The 22380-nt window shown below is 43.0% G+C and overlaps 1 protein-coding gene across 1 annotated transcript in view; it reads left to right on the top strand.

Annotated features, from left to right (window-relative positions):
• Positions 1-1027: 1027 nt before the first annotated feature.
• The window catches only part of cfap91 (cilia and flagella associated protein 91), a gene marked incomplete at both ends in the record, with an annotated part of 48933 nt that continues 27580 nt past the window's right edge, over positions 1028-22380 (top strand). Inside the window, 11 exons of the mRNA XM_084314423.1 lie at positions 1028-1142; positions 2672-2748; positions 6831-6988; positions 7377-7451; positions 8730-8786; positions 9753-9925; positions 10214-10391; positions 11671-11828; positions 12861-13019; positions 14437-14561; positions 21637-21750. Of these exons, the coding sequence (XP_084170549.1) occupies positions 1028-1142; positions 2672-2748; positions 6831-6988; positions 7377-7451; positions 8730-8786; positions 9753-9925; positions 10214-10391; positions 11671-11828; positions 12861-13019; positions 14437-14561; positions 21637-21750 (1389 nt within the window). The remainder of the gene's footprint in view (positions 1143-2671; positions 2749-6830; positions 6989-7376; positions 7452-8729; positions 8787-9752; positions 9926-10213; positions 10392-11670; positions 11829-12860; positions 13020-14436; positions 14562-21636; positions 21751-22380) is intronic.

Raw genomic sequence — 22380 nt, 5'->3', positions numbered from 1 at the left:
CAGTCTAAACTCTAGAGACAGACAGACATCACTATAGTAGGCTAATACCAGTAAATACAAGCCATGTAAATAAAGCCCCCTGGAGCTCCACAAATCATGTAAAACCCAGATTCGGCTCAAACAAGGGACTAAACACGTTTCGCAATTATGCCACATCAATGTGGAACGCCCTGCCTAAAGCTGTAAAGGAATGTGAATCACTACCCACTTTCAAAAACACTCTAAAAAAACACCTACGTGAGACTGCAATTCGAAACTGGCCCCTACAAATGTCCTAACCTAGTTGTACAGTAAATGACCAAGTAAGGCTTTGTCAATATTCCAATGTACAGTGTAAAATGTGTGTGTGTCCCCTACCCAACCCCCCCCCCCCCCCCCACCTCCAATGTACAGCCCTCACCCAACCCACCCAACCCCACCCCACCCAACCAACCTCCTCCAATGTACAGTTTCTACGCCAAATGTCCTTTTCTGGACACTTTTGTATCACAAACAGTACTGTATTTGCAAATCTGATATGTCATAAATGTATAGATGTAGCAGTACTGTCTATCTGTATGTCATGTATGTCATATATGTTATGATGAATTGAAAATGGGGGACCCTGATGTAAACAAGACGAAAGTCTTTCTCTGGTCTGCATCCCCTTAACAATTGTGTGTATTGAGCTGTACTGTACTGTACCCATTCTGCAATCTGTTAATAAACTTTTCAATCAATCAATCAATCAATCAATCAATCAATCAATCAATCAATCAATCAATCAATCAATCAATCAATCAATCAATCAATCAATCAATCAAGCGTTTCCCTGTGAAAAACAGAGACGACTATTTCTGCCGCCTGGCGGAAATAGTGCACAACTGCACGCGAACGTTAGTTTACGTTTCTACGGTAACGACGGACCTCAGGGCGGAACTACTCATTCCGGTAACAACAAGAACACAGTTAACGTTAACGACCACCGACGTATGAACCCCAGAAATAATCCCAGTTAGTCTCGTTGTTTTTGTTTTAATTAACTTAAATGAACGTTTCTCCGGACTGCGTGTCTGTCACTCACACGTTGACAACTTCAAGACAGAATGGAGGTAAAACGGCATTCAGCGTCAGACCGCAGCGGGTCTATGACTATCTGTATGGTAAGTATTATATATAACGTTAAATAATGTAATACCGGTATGGTAAGTTAAGTATTATGTATACGTAACCTTATATCATGTATGTTGAACTTGTCGTCGTCGTCGCCCCCCCCCCCCCCCCCCCCACCCCATGATTATGATGAATTGAAAATGGGGGACCCTGATGTAAACAAGACGAAAGTCTTTATCTGGTCTGCATCCCCTTAACAATTGTATGTATTGAGCTGTACTGTACTGTACCCATTCTGCAATCTGTTAATAAACTTTTCAATCAATCAATCAATCAATCAATCAATCAATCAATCACCTACCTGAGCTCCTCCAATGCACAGTTTCTCCCCCCTCAAATGTATACTCTTTTTAGACTCTTTTTGTATCACAAACAGTACTGTATATTTGTAGATCTGGTATGTCATAAATGTCTAGATGTAACAGTACTGTCTATCTGTATGTCATGTATGTCGTATGTTATGAATTGAAAATGGGGACCCTGATGTAAACCAGACGAAAGTCTTTCTCTGGTCTGCATCCCCTTAACAATAGTGTGTATTGAGCTGTACTGTATTGTACCCATTCTGCAATCTGTTAATACAGTGGGTATAGGTGGGGTGGGGGGGTAACTGTACATTGGATTATCGACGAAACCTTACTTGGTCCAGGAAGAGGGTCTCGTGTATTACTGGGTTAGGACATTTACTGTACATTGGAGGGGGTTGGGTTAGGACATTTACAGGGGCCAGTTTCGAATTGCAGTCTCCCGTAGGTGCTCCTTGAGAGTGGTTTTAAAAGTGGGTAGTGATTCACATTCCTTTACAGCTGTGGGTAGGGTGTTCCACATTGATGTGGCATAATTGCGAAACGTGTTTAGTCCCTTGTTTGAGCCGAATCTGGGTTTAACATGATTTGTGGCGCTCCCTCTGGTGTTGTGATCGTGGTATTCACTGACCTTTGGGAAGTATTTTGACATGTACACATGGGTACCTTAGTCATGTAGTGTATCTTGTAGACCAGGCCCATTGCAAGTTGCTGTACTCTGTCGTCTACCCTAGGTTGTTTAAGTGGGATATATTGGATCATGTACCCCCCCCCCCCCCCACAGCCGTAGCTACAACCACTTAATGTCAAGGCTCTCATCCAAATTCATTCATTTTCTCCCCCCGCTCTCTCTCCCATGATTTCAGAATAGCGGGAGTGTTGCGGTGGTCTATAACTAATGCAAAATCTCTGAATATAATAAACAAACACTCTTCCAACTTTGCTTTCAACTGTAAATAATAATCAATATTATTAATGTATATGATATGAATTTTAACTCAACATTAATCATGTAACCTGATCTATTAAGTTACAACAAGCACCTCCAAATTAATGGAAGTAAACAGGGAGCTTTGACACACCTGGGAGCAGTGGTCGCCCAGCTTACTTCTTTAGATAGAGGCAAGACTGCTGAAACTTGACAAGTTCTACTAAATATCCCCTAGCTCCTCCAACACCAAGATAAACATAAAATGTCTGGTCGTGTTTCATAGACCCGGTGTACATGGTATCAAGCGAAGTGGACCACAGCAGGTCCAGCTTCAAGGCACATGCATCTGTGGACCGAGTGGTAAGCCTGTCACCCCTACCATCTATTAGCTGGATAGATAGGTTGTATAAGCATGTCTCTAATCACCCGTACCATATAATAGCTAGATAGATAGATTACCACTACTTAAAGTTATAATGGTCACACCAGCGTCCATAACTAACATACTGATGTAATATGTTAATAACATAATATTAATACTAATATATTTTGACCAATTCCTTCTTAGTCTTTTCTGTTCACATATATAGTTATATATCGTATTTGCATCGCGTCCCGCTCTGAGCCTTACGAGATACTTCTATCTCCTGTGATACTTAATGTATCTCCCACGAATAAAAACACATGCACCCCACCTGTATGGGGCCCCGCCCCTTATGGTGGCACCACCCATATAACCATGACTCTGGTCATGAAACACCCTTCCTCTGTTTTCGTCCCAGCGTATTGGATGCGTGCACCATACGAGACTAGCGGAATGAAAAGATTAAGGAAGATTAATAATGTTGAGGGCTTACCGGAGAGTTGTTTTTCCCTGGATTCTCCGGAGCTTGTTTCGACGACACATGAGACCTGTGCTGGTGGTTCCTCGGCTGACGGCGACGGACCGAGGGGCAGCGTACAAGGTTTGGCTAACGGGTCGGCTTGTACAAAGGTGAGGTCTGTGTCAGTAGGCGTCAATGTCGGTGTTGGTCGTGCTGTGGAGTATGTTTCGGCACCAGGGCCGGGGCGGCTTGGCGATCGTTCCACTGTAGTGGGCGATGTCTTGGCGATCCTGGAACATGCTGTTGACGCTAATGCTAATGCTAATGCTAATGCTAATGCTACTACTGCTTCTTCTGCTAACGCTGATGTTGACGCTGGAATGTCTAATAATCCCCGCCGCGGGATTCCGCTTTTCCCTCCTCTTGCCAGCTTCATTGATGAAGGTCAGTCGGTGGTGGGTGGGGGGGGGTTCGCTGAGCTCTATTTACCTTTTTGCGGGTGAAGGGGCTGACGACGGGGTGCAGCCCGGGGGTACCTTGGCTAAGTAGCCAGGTAGCTTCTTTTTTGTGCCCAGGCGGGGATGAACGACGTTCCGCCCGGCCGTTGCTTGATAGCATGTCGGCTCGGAGGGTGGCAGTATGGACGAATGAGTGGTATACTGCTGCAGGATGGCATTTAGCGGCGGCCAGTGTTGTGGCTCAGCTGGCTACTTTCCTATCCAAGATGGCGTCGGGTTGTAGGTCTTTGGGTCCGACCGACACTATGAACGTGATTCATGTTTGTGGTGTTATAGAGATCTTGACTCAGTCGCAAGCTATAACTGAGGGGAGGATTCGGATGCTATCGACTTTGGTTGTTAGGCATGTTTGGTTGGAGCAGTCTCCTCTTGGGGAAGAGGATAGGTTTTCTCTCCTCACGACTCCTTTTTCCACAGATAGTCTTTTTGGGCGTTCTGTGGAGGCGCAGGCGGTTTTTGATTCGGGTCCTACGCCACCTCACGCTGTGCAGCCAGGGGTGGGAGCACGATCTCGTCAACGACTGTGGCGAGATCCTCGACAGGCGGCCATGTTTCCCCCGCCAGTGGTGCCCTGGTTGGAGAATCGACAGGGTATCGCAAGGCCGACAGTCTTGGCGGCCGAGGGATCGGCCATTTTGGGTGATTTCGGGGTTGGTAAACCAACCCGTCGTCATTTTGCCGCGAGCAGCCCGCTCCCCGTTCAGTCCGCTTTCTGTTACCCTCAGAAGCGGGGCTCTGAGTGTTCTCCTTTGGCTGCGGCAAAAGGGGTTCTAGCTCCCTCTTGTTCGCATTCAGGTGGAGTTGACTGCGCCCCCCCTTCGTTAGGAAGGATGGGGTGACAGGGCTCCCCGCACCCCTTGATGTGGGCTTACGGGTCCTCAGGGGGTACATCTGTCGGGTCTCGCGCCCGCTCTTCCCCATTATCTCGTAAGGCTCAGAGCGGGACACGATGCAAATACGATATATAACGATAGGTTATGTAGATAACCTAGTTATATTAGTATTGGCTGAGCGTCCCGCTCTGCGCGGCCCTGAGTTCCCTCTTGAGGGATCTTTTCCTGGGACGGGTTTTTTGGCGAGGAAGGGTGTTTCATGACCAGAGTCATGGTTATATGGGTGGTGCCACCATAAGGGGCGGGGCCCCATACAGGTGGGGTGCATGTGTTTTTATTCGTGGGAGATACATTAAGGGAGATAGAAGTATCTCGTAAGGCTCAGAGCGGGACGCTCAGCCAATACTAATATAACTAGGTTATCTACATAACCTATCGTTAATTCTGTTTATTTTGCATCTGTCTGTCTGTCTGTCTGTCTGTCTGTCTGTCTGTCTGTCTGTCTGTCTGTCTGTCTGTCTGTCTGTCTGTCTGTCTGTCTGTCTGTCTGTCTGTCTCTCTCTCTCTCTCTCTTTCTCTCTCTAACCCTCTCTCTCTCTCTTGTTTTTGTCTCTCTCTCTCTCTCAATTCAATTCAATTCAATTCAATTCAATTCAAGTGGCTTTATTGGCATGACGCAGCTTGTACATGTTGCCAAAGCAAATGGTTGATAACATAAGCATGGATTACAAAACACATATTAATGTCATAGTATATACAAAAATGTTCATCATAAAATAGAACATAAAATATTACGGCATAAACATGTCAGGTGACTGTCACTCACTGTCCCTCAGTTTGTGGCAGGCAGCAACATAGGCTGCTGCTAGCTCACAGCTTGTTGAGTCCTCCCCTAGTAGGACTGGTAGTTTTCCTGTATCTGGTAGTGCAAGAAAACCTTTTGTTATTAGTTCAAATTTTTTAAAATGCGTTTCTCTAATATCTTTATATTTTTCACATTTGGTGAGGAAGTGCAACTCAGTTTCAGGCTCACTGAGGATGCAATGACTGCATAGCCTTTGCTCTGCAGGGAGCCAGGTTTTCCTGTGCCTCCCCTTTTCAACAGCGAGGCTGTGCTCACTCAGTCTGTATTTTGTCAAGGTTCTTTTTAGTTGTTGATCAGTCACCATGCTCAAGTAATCTGCTATGGTGTACTGTCGATTTAGAGCCAGATAGCACTGCATTTTGCTCTGTGCTTTTGTTTGTGTTTTCCAATAGGTGATGTAGTTTTGTTTTAGCTGTGTAGTAATTTGATTTATTCTGATTGGTGATGTGTTCTGTTCCTGAGGTGTGTTAAGAGAGCAGGTTTGTGGACTCAGCCTCAGGACCAGCTGGGTAAGGGGGTTCCTGATGCTCCTCAGCTCTTGGCACTGCAGGGCTTGATAATGGTACGAGAGGGGGTCACTTCGTTTTAGGTGTGTCCAAAAGTTAATAGCTCTTTTTTGTATTTTTAGTATTAGTGGGTAACGGCCTAATTCTGCCCTGCATGCATTGTTTGTAGTTTTCCTCTGGACATGTAGGATAATCTTACAGAACTCTGCATGCAGGGTCTCAATGGGGTGTTTGTCCCATTGGGTAAAGTCTTGTTTTGTAAGTGGACCTCACACCTCACTGCCATAGAGTGCAATTGGTTCAATAACACATTCAATTAATTTTAACCAGATTCGAATTGGTATTTCTGTTTGTATATTTCTTTTTATGGCGTAGAAAGCCCGGCGTGCTTTCCCTCTCAGCTCATTGACTGCTTCCTTAAAATGTCCAGTTGAACTTAGTTTTAGGCCTAAATAGGTGTAATGTGTGCAGTACTCTACATGTTTTGTACCAATTGAGAACTTTGGTAGGACGTCCTGAGATCTGGATCTTTTTTGGAATATCATTATTTTGGTCTTTTTGGGGTTTACTGCCAGGGCTCAGGTCTGACAGTAATGCTCTACTAGCTGCTAGCAGGTCCAGGCTCTGCTGTAGGCCGTCTGCTGTGGGGGACAACACAACCAGGTCATCTGCAAAGAGCAGGCATTTCACTTCCATAGTCTCTCTCTCTCTCTGTCTCTGTGTGTCTCTTTCTCTCTCTGTCTCTCTCTCTGTCTCTCTTCCTGTTCTCTTGTGTTTATGTCTCTTTCTGTCTCTCTGTCTCTCTCTCTATCTGTCTCTGTCTCTCTTCCTGTTCTCTTGTGTTTATCTCTCTCTTGAATGTTTACTCACTGACAGTACTGTGTCTCTCTGCTCAGAAGAAGGTTCCAGACTTTGGGTGTATGTTCAGTGACCTTCCTCACCAGCCCAGCTCCGTTCTGACGCTGGACACCACAGACCCAGTACCCGCCTGCGTGGACCGACAGTGGAGAGGACGCATGAAGCAGCGCAGGGAGGCTCTGGAGCAGCTAACTGGGTAGAGTACACATGTACACACACACACACACACACGCACACACACACACACACACACACACACACACACACACACACACACACACACACACACACACACACACACACACACACACACACACACACACACACACACACACTCACACACACTCACACACACACACATGTACAAACACACACTTTTCCATCTACCTAATTTCATGGAGCTGTAATTAACACAACACAAGGATTCAATGTCCCCGATGACATCACTGGTGGCCATATTCAAAAAAAATTACTCTTGATTACTTGTCCAACTAAATGAATGTGTGCAAAACAGTTTTTTTTAAACTTAAATTCCATTTCAGCAGACTTGTTGTCATCAGTTAGTGTTGTGTGTTCTCCTGCAGGGTGCTCCCAGGCACTGAGAGCAGAGTGGAGCAGTATGATGTGAGAGGACCTGACCGCTGGAAGTACTTTAAACGGTTTGTCAGTCAGCGGACTGGGGTGGAACTACTGGAAGCCTCTGATCACAATATTTACAAGATTATTTTTATATATTTATGTTCCATATTCCATGTTCCATGTTCCATATATGTTCCATATTGGTTAAAATACACACATTGCATGGCTTTCAACATAGTCCTTGTCTATAGCTTCAAGCATCAAACTAATTATAACCAATAAAAAGAGCACAATGGATTGAAATAACTAAATAATGGTGACAGTCCACTGTTGGGTAGGGTTTGCAGTCTCACCATAGCAAGGATTTAGTTGTTCCTATCTTAATATCATCGAAAACCCATTATACAACAGTCAACGTGAGGTCTGAGAGAGCCTTTCAGTATCTCACAGCAATGCACCTGCAACCAGGCAACATGTTAACTTTTTCCAGAATGGATCATCTTGTTAATTAAACACCCACATTTATTTGTGATGTAGTGGAGCTGTGCTGTGTCCATCTGCCCTGCTGTGTCTGTCTGCCTTGTGTCTGTCTGCCTTGTGTCTGCCCTGCTGTGTCTGTCTGCCTTGTGTCTGTCTGCCTTGTGTCTGTCTGCCTTGTGTCTGTCTGCGTTGTGTCTGCCCTGCTGTGTCTGTCTGCCTTGTGTCTGTCTGCCTTGTGTCTGTCTGCCTTGTGTCTGCCCTGCTGTGTCTGTCTGCCTTGTGTCTGTCTGCCCTGCTGTGTCTGTCTGCCTTGTGTCTGTCTGCCTTGTGTCTGCCCTGCTGTGTCTGTCTGCCTTGTGTCTGCCCTGCTGTGTCTGTCTGCCTTGTGTCTGTCTGCCTTGTGTCTGTCTGCCTTGTGTCTGTCCTGCTGTGTCTGCCCTGTTGTGTCTGTCTGCCCTGCTGTGTCTGTCCTGCTGTGTCTGTCCTGCTGTGTCTGTCCTGCTGTGTCTGTCTGCCTTGTTTCTGCCCTGCTGTGTCTGTCTGCCCTGCTGTGTCTGTCTGCCCTGTGTCTGCAGATGCAGCCCAGCAGTACCAAGATAAACGTTTACGGTATATAATTTCCTCTTGTGTGCTATTGCTTAATTATTTGCACTCAGTCAAAAACCAGACTCAACAGGAAGGTTAAATATATGTGTAATAAAATGGCACCCTCTAGTGGACTACTGGGTCTATGATAGAACACAGGTCACTACAGTTCATTCATGGGTTTCTCTCACGCTTCAAAAGATCATCAATGAAACAAATGACTGCTTGCAGACTTTGAGGATATTGCCCTTCTTTGATTGTTTGATTCTGACCTTGTGTTTGCCTTTGTTCAGCCCCCTGGTTGAATACGGGCTGCAGGTTCCTGCAGGTGTGGTGTATTCTTTGCAACAGTAAGTCCAAGACTGGTTCCCCAAGTTACCTCATATCTAATGTGTCCCGCCAGGTTTTACAGTATTGTAAATTAAACATGTTTCCCACATTATTCACGTGGAAGAGCAAAGCCAACATCCTCAACGCTAAGAAAGACAGAAAATCAAGTCACTTATGCTTTGATTTCTCGATTTCAGTATCGTGGAAATGGTCTTGACACTCAAACCCTTTAGCCCGGTTTTGGCCTGATATCCTGTGTCAATGTTACATCTCAGTATCACTATCCTGGTTGAAGATAATCTGGCCACCTGCCAGAAACGGCTAGCAGTATTAACCGATTTACCAACCAAGGCTGAGATTTGAACGCATGTTACTAGTGTTAACCCTTTCACTGCCACACTACAGAAGGTTAACCCTTTACTATCACACTACCGACGGTAACCTTCTGTAGTGTGGCAGTGAAAGGGTTAACCTGCTGTTGTGTGGCAGTGAAAGGGTTAACCTTCTGTGTATTGTCGCAGTGAAAGTGTTAACCTTCTGTAGTGTGGCAGTGAAAGGGTTAAAGGGGACCTATTGTGAAAATCGCCTTTTCCTGTGTGTTGTTGTTTGAACAGAATGAGGGGTTGTCCCATTTCTGAGAAAATTTGATTGTGCCTTTTCCGCAGTTGAGCTGTGACAAGAACCCTCCCTCTTGAAACCAGCCATTAAGAATGGCAGCCACAATCAGTAGTTACTAACGTGCTTGTACACTGTACAGTATGTGCAGTGTGAAGATGTCTTGTTAAAATGCATGTGAACAAGATGGCGGCTCGTGTGCAAATCATCTCTTTTCTACCAAAATTTTAACCTAAAATATGTTTCTGACAACATTTTTAAAGACATGATTGCTATGCTATTGCTGGATCTTGAGTTGTATCTGATCTGCCACGTCTAGCCTGAAAGTTGGATCTGAAGTTCGTCTCCCCTCCCCCCTTTCTTTCTTCTAGCGAGCCTGTTCCGACAGAGCAGCAGCTGTCGGAACAAGTGTTCCATCGCTCCGTAGGGGTCCAGACAGACTACAGAGACAGCGAGGCACAGACGGACCCCTACACTCCCGGCTATGTGGTACGACCTGGGACGGCCCCGTCAGAGCTCCTAACATTGGCTACTTTGACATGGGGTATGACATCATCAGCTCAACACATTAGAGTTGGGTATCGTTTACATCTTTTTTCCGCTGTCAAAACCTGTTAAATACCTTGCCAACACTGAATCACCAATTAAATCTCTTGTTTTTTTAAGAAAATTTTACCCTTAACCCTCAATGTAATTGTATACATAATATCTCTCTCTCTCTCTCTTCCTCTGTACCCCCCACCACCACTTCTCTCTTTCTCTCTCTTTTTTCTCTCTCCCTTTCTCACTCTCTACCCCCTCCTCTCTCTCTCTCTATGCCCACACTGCCCAGGTCGTGGTCTGCCCGTAGGCCTGGCGGAGGTGGAGATGATAGAGAGGTCACGTGCCAAGCAAGCCTGGTGGGCCACCCTGCCACCTCTGAGCGATCTCGGCCAGCTGGATAAGAGGAGGCGCATGATGGAGGAAATGGAGGCCAATGAGTGGGCCGTCAGAGAAGGAGCGATCCAGAGGTGATGTATCATCTCAGGTTGGCAGGTTGCTTATGGAGGCCACCTGTTTCCTTTTAAAGAGGGATGTCTGTTATGGGAACAGAGGAACGGGACCCGTATAAAGGCAACACAACAGTTTCAATGGGGAAAAGCGGCAACCGGCCTATATTTATTTATACGAGATACAAAACAAAACAGAACAACAAAAAAACGACATACTGACTGAACTGTCCTGCATGGAACACAGGAAGAACATACTGACTCAACTGTCCTGGGACACAGGAAGAACATAATGACTGAACTGTCCTGAGGCACAGGAATAACATACTGACAAATGCCAGAGAATCAAAAGAACTACCACTCAACGTAGGAAACAAGATGGGGGCTTGGCAATCGCCGATTTTAAGTTATATTTCTGGTCCTTCTCGCTGAGGCCCTTGATAAGCTGGTTTGACCCTGAAATTGCTGTGTCATGGCGCTCCTTAGAAGCAGCAGCAGTCTCACCACAGAGACTACAGGATTTTTTTTTTTCTTTTTACAAACATGACCATGTTCACGTCTTAAACTCATAGAGGCCTTAGTTTGGTTTTAAATTGCATATCATCATTCATTTATTTATTGTCACACAGAGCAGAAGAACTTTGTCAAAACAAACGCATTTCCTTTGATTTAATTATACATCAAATGATTTATGTCAAGGATGAGGGACATCCACTAGTTGCAGAACTTGCAGTCACCTGATTTTTACAGACAATGGCGCCATTGCTCTCATGAAGCAGCAGGTTGGAGGCAGAGTTTTAGATTACTCCGGTTGCAATGCCTCGCTTGAATGAAGTTAACTTTTCACCTGGATAACGTCAGGGTGAATGTAATGTGAGAAATTGGGATGGGAGAAAAAAAAAATATATATATTTTTTTTTATTAAATTATTATTTTTTGATCGGATCGGGAAAGATCGGTATCGGTAGATACTCAAAATCACATGATTGGGAACGGATCGGGAGCAAAAAAATGTGATCGGGACATCCCTAGTCAGTATGTTCTTCCTGTGCCCCAGGACAGTTCAGTCAGTGTGAACACACACCACTCTCTCCTGAAGCTAGAAATCAGAGAGAAAACCCCATTCATTCATTGTCTATGGAGTTTACATCCCAGTGACACCACAGAGTGGAGGGTTCTCTCTCTGATTTCTAGCTTCCGGAGAGAGTGGTGCGTATTCAGCACAGGAAGAACTATGTGAATTCTTAAAATGGGTGGCATTGCCCTTTAATATACATTTAAATCAGTGTCTGGTGTCCAGGCTTCAGGACGTTCGTCTGGCCGCGCTGAGGGACGTCCTGGGGGCGAGAGAGGAGGTGCGGCAGAAGGCCACTGCGGAGAGACTGGACCATCCATATGCCCAGTGCCTGAGAGACAGGGAGACCAAACTACAGAAGATCGACAAGGGCTATGAGCGAGGTACTTTTAGGTTGTTTAACCCAGCCCCACCTCTAAGTACCGCCCCCCAGAACAAACTGGTTTATAACAATTACAGTGCAATTAGTCCATAATGTATCATACATTCATATTCACAGTCATTTAGCTGACTTACAAATTGTGTACAAGAAGTCAGCAGGAGGGGTGCACCTCTAGCAGCTAAAGGTAAGTGGTATTGTTCATCTAGCAGTATCTAACTTGAGTACTACACACTGAGTGCACAGTAGTATAGACATATTAGCATAGTAGGTAGTAATATAGACGTAATAGCATAGTACATAGTAGTATAGACATATTAGCATAATAGGTAGTCGTATAGGCATAGTAGCATAGTACATAGTAGGTAGCATAGTACATATAGCGCTCTACACTGACTCAGAGCGCTTCACAGAGTCCATTATTCGTTCATACACAGTCATACTGGTGGTGGTAAGCTACAATTGCAGCCAGAGCTGCCCTGAGGCAGACTCACGGAAGCGTGGCGAATAATCATCGCCTACGGCCCCTCCGACCACCACCAACATTCATTCACATGCATACACATTCATACGAGGCAAGTAGGTTAAGTGTCTTGCCCAAGGACACAATGGCAATGGGATGGACATGGGCTTGAGCGGGATTCGAACCACCAACCCTTCGATCATTGGACGCCCCGCTCTACCCTTGAGCCATAGCCGCCCCACAGGTAGTAGTATTAGGTATAGTAGTATAGGTATAGTAGTATAGACATAGTAGCCAAGTACATAATATTAGATTACATTTCTTTCTTTTTTCAGATTGATTAAAGAAATGTGTTTTTAGTTGGGTGTGTTTCATCTGTCCAGCTGTCTGTGGTTCTATCATGACACTGGAACTGGACTGAGCCCAGAACCAAAAAGTACCCATTTCCCCTTCACTACCACCAAACAATTATAAATACAAATCAAGGGCAAATGCTGCTAATCTGCACTCATTGTCGACGTGGATAAGCTTCTCTCAGCTCTCGTCTTCCTCCGTCGGTCGTTCCCTCTCCAGCGCTGAGGAAGCTGACTAAGAAGAGGAATGTGGAGGGGAAGCTGGAGGGTTGTGACATCATCAGAGACTACACAGACCACGCCTCCCAGACGCACGCTCCCCTGACCCGCGCAGGCCGCCACAGCGTGGTGGAGAGCCGCTACCTCAGCACTTACCAAGGTTTGAGCGCCACATGCTTTCAAAGTGTTTATGTTTATTAGGATCCCCATTAGTCATCATCAACGTGTTGACTATTCTTCCTGGGGTCCTCACAGATATACACATACAAATATGAAACATTCAGTGTAAATCAGTCATATATCACATACATAATCAATCGAAAATAAAACAAAAGGTCAAAGGTGAATCCATTTCACCATACCAAAAAAAAAACACACAAAGTAAACGGAAGAAGTTTGGATAACATGGCTGCAGCTACACTACTCATGCATGACATATTGATTTCCTTCCGGATTATGGCTCATTTAAGTTTCTTGTTTTCCGTCCGTCCGTATGATATGTAATGGGATCCTATTCCAATATGTTATGGCTCTATACATTGCAGTTTTCTTTAGAGCGTTGGTTCTATGCAGAGGTAGGGTAAAGCGGAGTGAAAAGATTTTAATTCTATGGAAATCTTAATGTGGATTAGATGCAAATTGCAGGAAGTTGCGATATTTGTTGAAGGCGAAATGTGTGTCAGGGTTAAAAAGTCTTAAAAAGTCTTACATGATTTAATAATGTGAATTTTAGGCTTTAAAAAGCTCTTAGGGGCGCTCAAGTAGCACACCACGTACTGCGCTGCATCGCAACACGGCCGTCCCGGGTTCGACTCCCGGACCCGGCGACCTTTGCCGAATGTCTTCCCCCGTCTATCTCCCATTCTTCCTCTCTCTCTCTCTCTACCAGACTGCTCGGTAGTAAAAAAACAATAAAAATCTACCAAAAAAACACAATTAAAAAAAAAAGTTCTTAAATATGATTTGAATAGATCTTCTTGTATTGTATTTCTATTCTATTCTATTCTATAATTGGAATTAGATATTTTCTCCAAATAGATAGAGCATCAGAAATAGCAACATCACTTTTTTTTGCCTGCAGTTTGCAGGGTTCTTTCTACGGTATAGTCTAGGTCTAGGAAAAACCCAGCCAGTGTTCGTGAACAGGATCAGTGCTCACGCAAAGAATCCAAACATTACAACATGGTGAATGTGAGATGTGGGATCATTACTCAGGTCATCTCTCAGTGGAAAAGATGCAGACCATAGCCCTTTTAATACATTCTGCCACTTTACTTACTCATTACATCTACACTGTGATTATTGTGTTATAGATTAGAGCTATTTTATCGTTGTATATACTGCTATTTTAATGCATCCTGCCACTTTGCACCCATAAATATCTTGTTTCTAATAATCTGAGCTCGATTTCTGATGTTCATGTTCATCACAATGTAAACTGTGTAGATTAACTGGATACAGGTTCTGAAATACAGAGTAAAATGTATTTCTAGAGCAACTTAATAACTTAATAAATTCTTAATTTGAGGGGTATTTGCCTTTAATGTAAGATCCCACTTTGTTCCCGTCTATCTCAGGCCTGCTGGAGCTGGAGGCAGGACTTCCTCCCTCAGTCACCCAGCCAAGTTTCACAGCACCCGAACCCAAAGTCAGCAAGGGTTTCCTCACACGCATAGATGGGGAGCTGGAAAAGGCATACCAGGTACCATGCTGTATGAATAGTTCCTGTATCCAGTAGCTCCTGTATCTAGTAGTTCCTGTATCTAGTAGCTCCTGTATCTAGTAGTTCCTGTATCTAGTAGCTCTTGTATCTAGTAGCTCTTGTATCCAGTAGCTCGTGTATCTATTAGCTCTTGTATCTAGTAGCTCTTGTATCTAGTAGCTCTTGTATCTAGTAGCTCCTGTATCTAGTAGCTCTTGTATCTGGTAGCTCGTGTATCTATTAGCTCTTGTATCTAGTAGCTCTTGTATCTAGTAGCTCTTGTATCCAGTAGCTCTTGTATCTGGTAGCTCTTGTATCTAGTAGCTCCTGTATCTAGTAGCTCTTGTATCTAGTAGCTCTTGTATCTAGTAGCTCCTGTATCTAGTAGCTTTTGTATCTAGTAGCTCTTGTATCTAGTAGCTCTTGTATCTAGTAGTTCCTGTATCTAGTAGCTATTGTATCTAGTAGCTCCTGTATCTAGTAGCTCCTGTATCTAGTAGCTCCTGTATCTAGTAGTTCCTGTATCTAGTAGTTCCTGTATCTAGTAGCTCCTGTATCTAGTAGTTCCTGTATCTAGTAGCTTGTGTATCTAGTAGCTCCTGTATCTAGTAGCTTGTGTATCTAGTAGCGCCTGTATCTAGTAGGTCCTGTATCTAGTAGTTCCTGTATCTAGTAGTTCCTGTACCTAGTAGCTCCTGTATCTAGTAGTTCCTGTATCTAGTAACTCCTGTATCTAGTATCTCTTGTATCTAGTAGCTCTTGTATCTAGTAGCTCCTGTATCTAGTAGCTCCTGTATCTAGTAGCTCTTGTATCTAGTAGCTCTTGTATCTAGTAGCTCTTGTATCTAGTAGCTCTTGTATCTAGTAGCTCTTGTATCTAGTAGCTCTTGTATCTAGTAGCTCCTGTATCTAGTAGCTCCTGTATCTAGTAGCTCCTGTATCTAGTAGCTCTTGTATCTAGTAGCTCCTGTATCTAGTAACTCTTGTATCTAGTAGCTCCTGTATCTAGTAGCTCCTGTATCTAGTAGCTCTTGTATCTAGTAGCTCCTGTATCTAGTAGCTCTTGTATCTAGTAGCTCCTGTATCTAGTAGTTCCTGTATCTAGTAGCTCTTGTATCTAGTAGCTCTTGTATCTAGTAGCTCTTGTATCTAGTAGCTCCTGTATCTAGTAACTCTTGTATCTAGTAGCTCCTGTATCTAGTAGCTCCTGTATCTAGTAGATCTTGTATCTAGTAGTTCCTGTATCTAGTAGCTCTTGTATCTAGTAGCTCTTGTATCTAGTAGTTCCTTTATCTAGTAGCTCTTGTATCTAGTAGCTCCTGTATCTAGTAGCTCTTGTATCTAGTAGCTCCTGTATCTAGTAGCTCCTGTATCTAGTAGCTCTTGTATCTAGTATCTCCTGTATCTAGTAGCTCTTGTATCTAGTAGCTCTTGTATCTAGTAGCTCTTGTATCTAGTAGCTCCTGTATCTAGTAGCTCTTGTATCTAGTAGCTCCTGTATCTAGTAGCTCTTGTATCTAGTAACGCTTGTTTCTAGTAGCCCTTGTATCTAGTAACTCTTGTTTCTAGTAGCTCCTGTATCTAGTAGCTCTTGTATCTAGTAGATCTTGTATCTAGTAGTTCCTGTATCTAGTAGCCCTTGTATCTAGTAGCTCCTGTATATAGTAGCTCCTGTATCTAGTAGCTCCTGTATCTAGTAGCTCTTGTATCTAGTAGCTCTTGTATCTAGTAGCTCTTGTATCTAGTAGCTCTTGTATCTAGTAGCTCTTGTATCTAGTAGCTCTTGTATCTAGTAGGTCTTGTATCTAGTAGCTCTTGTATCCTGTAGCTCCTGTATCTAGTAGCTCTTGTATCTAGTAGCTCTTGTATCCAGTAGCTCCTGTATCTAGTAGCTCTTGTATCTAGTAGCTCTTGTATCTCGTAGCTCCTGTATCTAGTAGCTCTTGTATCTAGTAGCTCTTGTATCTAGTAGCTCTTGTATCCAGTAGTTCCTGTATCTAGTAGTTCCTGTATCTAGTAGCTCCTGTATCTAGTAGTTCCTATATCTAGTAGCTCCTGTATCTAGTAGTTCCTGTATCTAGTAGCTCCTGTATCTAGTAGTTCCTATATCTAGTAGTTCCTGTATCTAGTAGCTCTTGTATCTAGTAGTTCCTGTATCTAGTAGTTCCTGTATCTAGTAGCTCCTGTATCTAGTAGCTCCTGTATCTAGTAGCTCCTGTATCTAGTAGCTCCTGTATCTAGTAGATCCTGTATCTAGTATATCTTGTATCTAGTAGCTCCTGTATCTAGTAGCTCCTGTATCTAGTAGCTCCTGTATCTAGTATCTCTTGTATCTAGTAGCTCCTGTATCTAGTATCTCTTGTATCTAGTAGCTCCTGTATCTAGTATCTCTTGTATCTAATAGCTCCTGTATCTAGTATCTCTTGTATCTAGTAGCTTCTGTATCTAGTAGCTCCTGTATCTAGTAGCTCCTGTATCTAGTAGTTCCTGTATCTAGTAGTTCCTGTATCTAGTAGTTCCTGTATCAAGTAGTTCGTGTATCTAGTAGCTCTTGTATCTAGTAGCTCCTGTATCTAGTAGTTCCTGTATCTAGTAGCTCTTGTATCTAGTAGCTCTTGTATCTAGTAGTTCCTGTATCTGGTAGTTCCTGTATCTAGTAGCTCCTGTATCTAGTAGTTCCTGTATCTAGTAGCTCCTGTATCTAGTAGCTCTTGTATCTAGTAGCTCCTGTATCTAGTAGCTCCTGTATCTAGTAGCTCTTGTATCTAGTAGTTCCTGTATCTAGTAGCTCCTGTATCTAGTAGCTCCTGTATCTAGTTCTTCCTGTATCTATTAGCTCCTGTATCTAGTAGCTCCTGTATCTAGTAGCTCCTGTATCTAGTTCTTCCTGTATCTATTAGCTCCTGTATCTAGTAGCTCTTGTATCTAGTAGCTCCTGTATCTAGTAGCTCTTGTATCTAGTAGCTCCTGTATCTAGTAGGTCTTGTATCTAGTAGCTCCTGTATCTACTAGCTCCTGTATCTAGTTGTTCCTGTATCTGGTAGCTCCTGTATCTAGTAGCTCTTGTATCTAGTAGTTCCTGTATCTAGTAGCTCCTGTATCTAGTATCTCTTGTATCTAGTAGCTCCTGTATCTAGTAGCTCCTGTGTCTAGTAGTTCCTGTATCTAGTAGTTCCTGTATCTAGTAGTTCCTGTATCTAGTAGTTCCTGTATCTAGTTGTTCCTGTATCTAGTAGCTCCTGTATCTAGTAGCTCCTGTATCTAGTTGTTCCTGTATCTAGTAGTTCCTGTATCTAGTAGCTCCTGTATCTAGTAGCTCCTGTATCTAGTAGTTCCTGTATCCAGTAGCTCCTGTATCTAGTAGCTCTTGTATCCAGTAGCTCCTGTATCTAGTAGCTCTTGTATCCAGTAGCTCCTGTATCTAGTAGTTCCTGTATCTAGTAGCTCCTGTATCTAGTAGTTCCTGTATCTAGTAGTTCCTGTATCCAGTAGCTCCTGTATCTAGTAGTTCCTGTATCCAGTAGCTCCTGTATCCAGTAGCTCCTGTATCTAGTAGTTCCTGTATCTAGTAGCTCCTGTATCTAGTAGTTCCTGTATCTAGTAGCTCCTGTATCTAGTAGTTCCTGTATCTAGTAGCTCCTGTATCTAGTAGCTCCTGTATCTAGTAGCTCCTGTATCTAGTATCTCTTGTATCTAGTAGCTCCTGTATCTAGTAGCTCCTGTATCTAGTAGTTCCTGTATCTAGTAGTTCCTGTATCTAGTAGCTCCTGTATCTAGTAGCTCCTGTATCTAGTAGCTCCTGTATCTAGTATCTCTTGTATCTAGTAGCTCCTGTATCTAGTAGCTCTTGTATCTAATAGCTCCTGTATCCAGTAGCTCCTGTATCTGTTACGACGGGGTAAGGTGGTGAGGGTGGAGGTAGAACCCAAAGCAGCAGGACGAGAGCGAGCAGAGATATGAGGCAGGAGACGACGGTCACGATTTAAAGAACTTTACTGAGCAACGTGACAAAGGTACATACAAAACAAAACCTAACCAGAAAACGGACTGAACAACCGAAATAAAAGAGCAATAAAACAGAACAATAATATACACTTACTTACGTTTGACAAGGACATTGATTGATTGAATTTATTGAAAACTTTAATAACAGATTGCAGAATGGGTACAGTACAGTACAGCTCAATATATACAATTGTTGAGGGGATGCAGACCAGAGAAAGACTTTCGTCTTGTTTACATCAGGGTCCCCCATTTTCAATTCATCATAACATATATGACATACAGATAGACAGCAATGTTCCCTCTAATTCTTTTTCGGTCTGAGCAAACACTCAAACCTCCTGAGCAGACATCAGCAACTACTGAGCAACATACGTCACCTTCCGATTAACCTGTCGGTTGATAAGCGGCGGTTTGTAAAAAATTATTTACCTCAATGTCTAACATAAAAATCTATACATTTAGCTGATACACAGAAATAATACAAAACGGCATATTATATTCCCTAATAAAATATTTATTTGACCATTGATGATACAGAGCAACGTCCTTCCTCCCTCTTCTCTCTCTCCCTCCCTCTCTCCCTCTAAACCTCTCACCTTCCCCTCTGCTTCATTCCTCCTTTCTGTTATTCAGATACACATAAGAAAAAAAGTCACTTGTTTCCTGACTCCTCTGGTCTGGTCTTAGTTCTTACTTAGTCATTTCTGTTAGTCTGTGTGCACACTGCACATCAGAACACCTGCACATCAGAACACTGCACCTCAGAACACTGCACATCAGAAAAGAGTAACTTGTTTACTCCTCTGTTCCTCAAAAAATCTATAAAATAATAAATAGAATAATCCAAAGGCAGACCTCTGGTCTGGTCTTATAGGCTCTTAGCTCTTAGTCCTTTCTGTTAGTCTGTGTGCACACTGCACATCAGAAAATAGTCACTTGTTTACTCTCTGCTCCTCTAAAAAATTAAAGAATAAATAAAGTTATCCAAAGTCAGTAGAAGCCACTTCTCCTCTGGTCTGGTCCGCTTCTTCTGGGAAACAGAGTAGAATAGAACAATAGAGTAATTAGTCATTAATCTTCTAACATCAGATTTTTGCCAAGTTCAAAGACACTGTACACTGTACAAGCAAAACTGTACATTGGAATATTGACAAAGCCATACTTGGTCATTTACTGTACATTGGAGGGGTTTGGGTTAGGACATTTGCAGGGGCCAGTTTCGAATTGCAGTCTCCCGTAGGTGTTCTTTGAGAGTGGTTTTGAAAGTGGGTAGTGATTCACATTCCTTTACAGCTTTGGGTAGGGCGTTCCACATTGATGTGGCATAATTGCGAAACGTGTTTAGTCCCTTGTTTGAGCCGAATCTGGGTTTAACATGATTTGTGGAGCTCCCTCTGGTGTTCACAGGAACAGGTATAACGGAGGAATGACTCCACAACCAGGTGAGGACAACCCACACTTAAATAACAAGACTAATTACCAATTGACCACAGCTGGCAAGGCAGTCTAAAACAATACATCAACCACAAGGACACAAGAGCATAAACCAAAACACAACCAGACAGGGGACCCACATCAAACAAGGGGAGGGAAAGTTAACAACAGCACACAGCATGACACCACATTAATCATACTATTAATTATATTCAATACATTAGTCAACATGGTTACTGTGCCGGCCTGCACCATCTGCGGGTGACCACTAGAGGGTGGTATGAGACTATTTCCCACTCCCTGTCTGTGGTGTTGGCTCTCCCAGACTTGAGCTGGTCTGGGAGTGTAACAGTATCTAGTAGCTCCTGTATCTAGTAGCTCCTGTATCTAGTAGCTCCTGTATCTAGTAGTTCTTGTATCTAGTAGCTCCTGTAACTAGTAGCTCCTGTAACTAGTAGCTCCTGTATCTAGTAGTTATTGTATCTAGTAGCTCCTGTATCTAGTAACTCTTGTATCTAGTTGTTCCTGTATCTAATAGCTTTTGTATCTAGTAGCTCTTGTTTCTGGTAGATCTAGTATCTAGTAGCTCTTGTTTCTGGTAGATCTTGTATCTGGTAGATCTTGTATCTAGTAGCTCATGTATCTAATAGCCCTTATTATATCTAGTAGCTCTTGTATCTAGTTGTTCCTGTATCTAATAGCTTTTGTATCTAGTAGCTCTTGTTTCTGGTAGATCTTGTATCTGGTAGATCTTGTATCTGGTAGCTCTTGTATCTAGTAGCTCTTGTATCTAGTAGCTCTTGTTTCTGGTAGATATTGTATCTAGTATATCTTGTATCTAGTAGATCTTGTATCTAGTAGCTCTTGTTTCTGGTAGATCTTGTATCTGGTAGCGCGTGTATCTAGTAGCTCTTGTATCTAGTATCTCTTGTTTCTGGCACTGTAGCTCTTGTATCTAGTATATCTTGTTTCTGGTAGCTCTTGTGTCTAGTAGCTCTTGTATCTAGTATCTCTTGTATTTAGTAGATCTTGTATCTAGTAGCTCTTGTTTCTGGTAGATCTTGTATCTGGTAGCTCTTGTATCTAGTACTGTAGCTCTTGTATCTAGTATCTCTTGTATCTAGTAGCTCTTGTATCTGGTAGCTCTTGTATCTACTAGCTCTTGTATCTAGTAGCTATTTTACCTGGTAGCTCTTGTATCTAGTAGCTCTTGTATCTAGTAGCTCTTGTACCTGGTAGCTCTTGTATCTAGTAGCTCTTGTATCTAGTATATCTTGTATCTAGTATCTCTTGTATCTAGTAGCTCTTGTATCTAGTAGCTCTTGTACCTGGTAGCTCTTGTACCTGGTAGCGGCTATAACACTGTCAGAGTTGGGGCTTTACGTAATTCCCTCTGGAGCCACCCGTGCAAAATTTGTTATCATTTATGGAACTGTAGGGTGCTTTTGATCAAAAGTGCCCACCAATTGTTGTTGTGTTGTTTTGTGTTGTGTTGTGATGTGTAGTGTTGTATTGTGTTAGGGTTATATCTATGAATACAGACAGACAGACAGACAGACAGACAGACAGACAGACAGACAGACAGACAGACAGACAGACAGACAGACAGACAGATAACCCTGTAATCTCCCCATAGGCTCTGAAGAAGGAGAAGGAAGGAGTGGTGGAGAAGAAGCCTTTGCGTTTCCTCATAGAGGAGGAGAAGCCTGTTCCTCGTCCCCCCACCCCCCTCGTGGAGGAGCCCCCAGAGGTAACAGTACACATATTTATATCAGATTGTTCCAATTAAACTATTCAATATGCACTTTAAGAATTTATATCAGATTGTTCAAATTAAACTATTCAATATGCACACCTGTTCCACCCGTGGAATATTTTCTGAAAATCCGCCTAAAATATATACTTAGGTAAATGGAATATTGCTCCACTTCTACAAGGTCCATTTGCATATTCTTGGTATCTAGGGACATCTATGGACGTCAGGGAATGTATTCACAGTGTCAGAAATATTGTGTCTATTACTAGGCTTGCTTAAATTGTGATGAAACAAAGGAGAATATGAATTATGATTTTTCTTTGCATCTTTGACAGTGAATAACACCATGCTAATAATGACCAAACATTAAAAACTGCCACTGATCTCGTTCAGTACCTTCTTGAGATCGTGTGTACAAAAAAATCTAAGGAAATTAATAATGGGAAGATGATTAAACAGAAGGTTCTGTACATACAGTACTGAATTCTCCCATCCGGACCAATGCAATTTGAAATATTATTATAGAATATAGAATAGGAGGCTTATACATGACCTTATTATTGCCAATTCGCACATTTATATATATATATATATATATATATATACTAGAGGTGGGCATAGATA

The sequence above is a fragment of the Notolepis coatsorum genome (assembly GCF_963971535.1).
Source record: "Notolepis coatsorum genome assembly, chromosome: 5".
Classification (NCBI taxonomy): Eukaryota; Metazoa; Chordata; class Actinopteri; order Aulopiformes; family Paralepididae; genus Notolepis; species Notolepis coatsorum.
The sequence above is the reverse complement of the archived record's forward strand: the minus strand, read 5'-3'. Positions and strand labels throughout refer to the sequence as shown.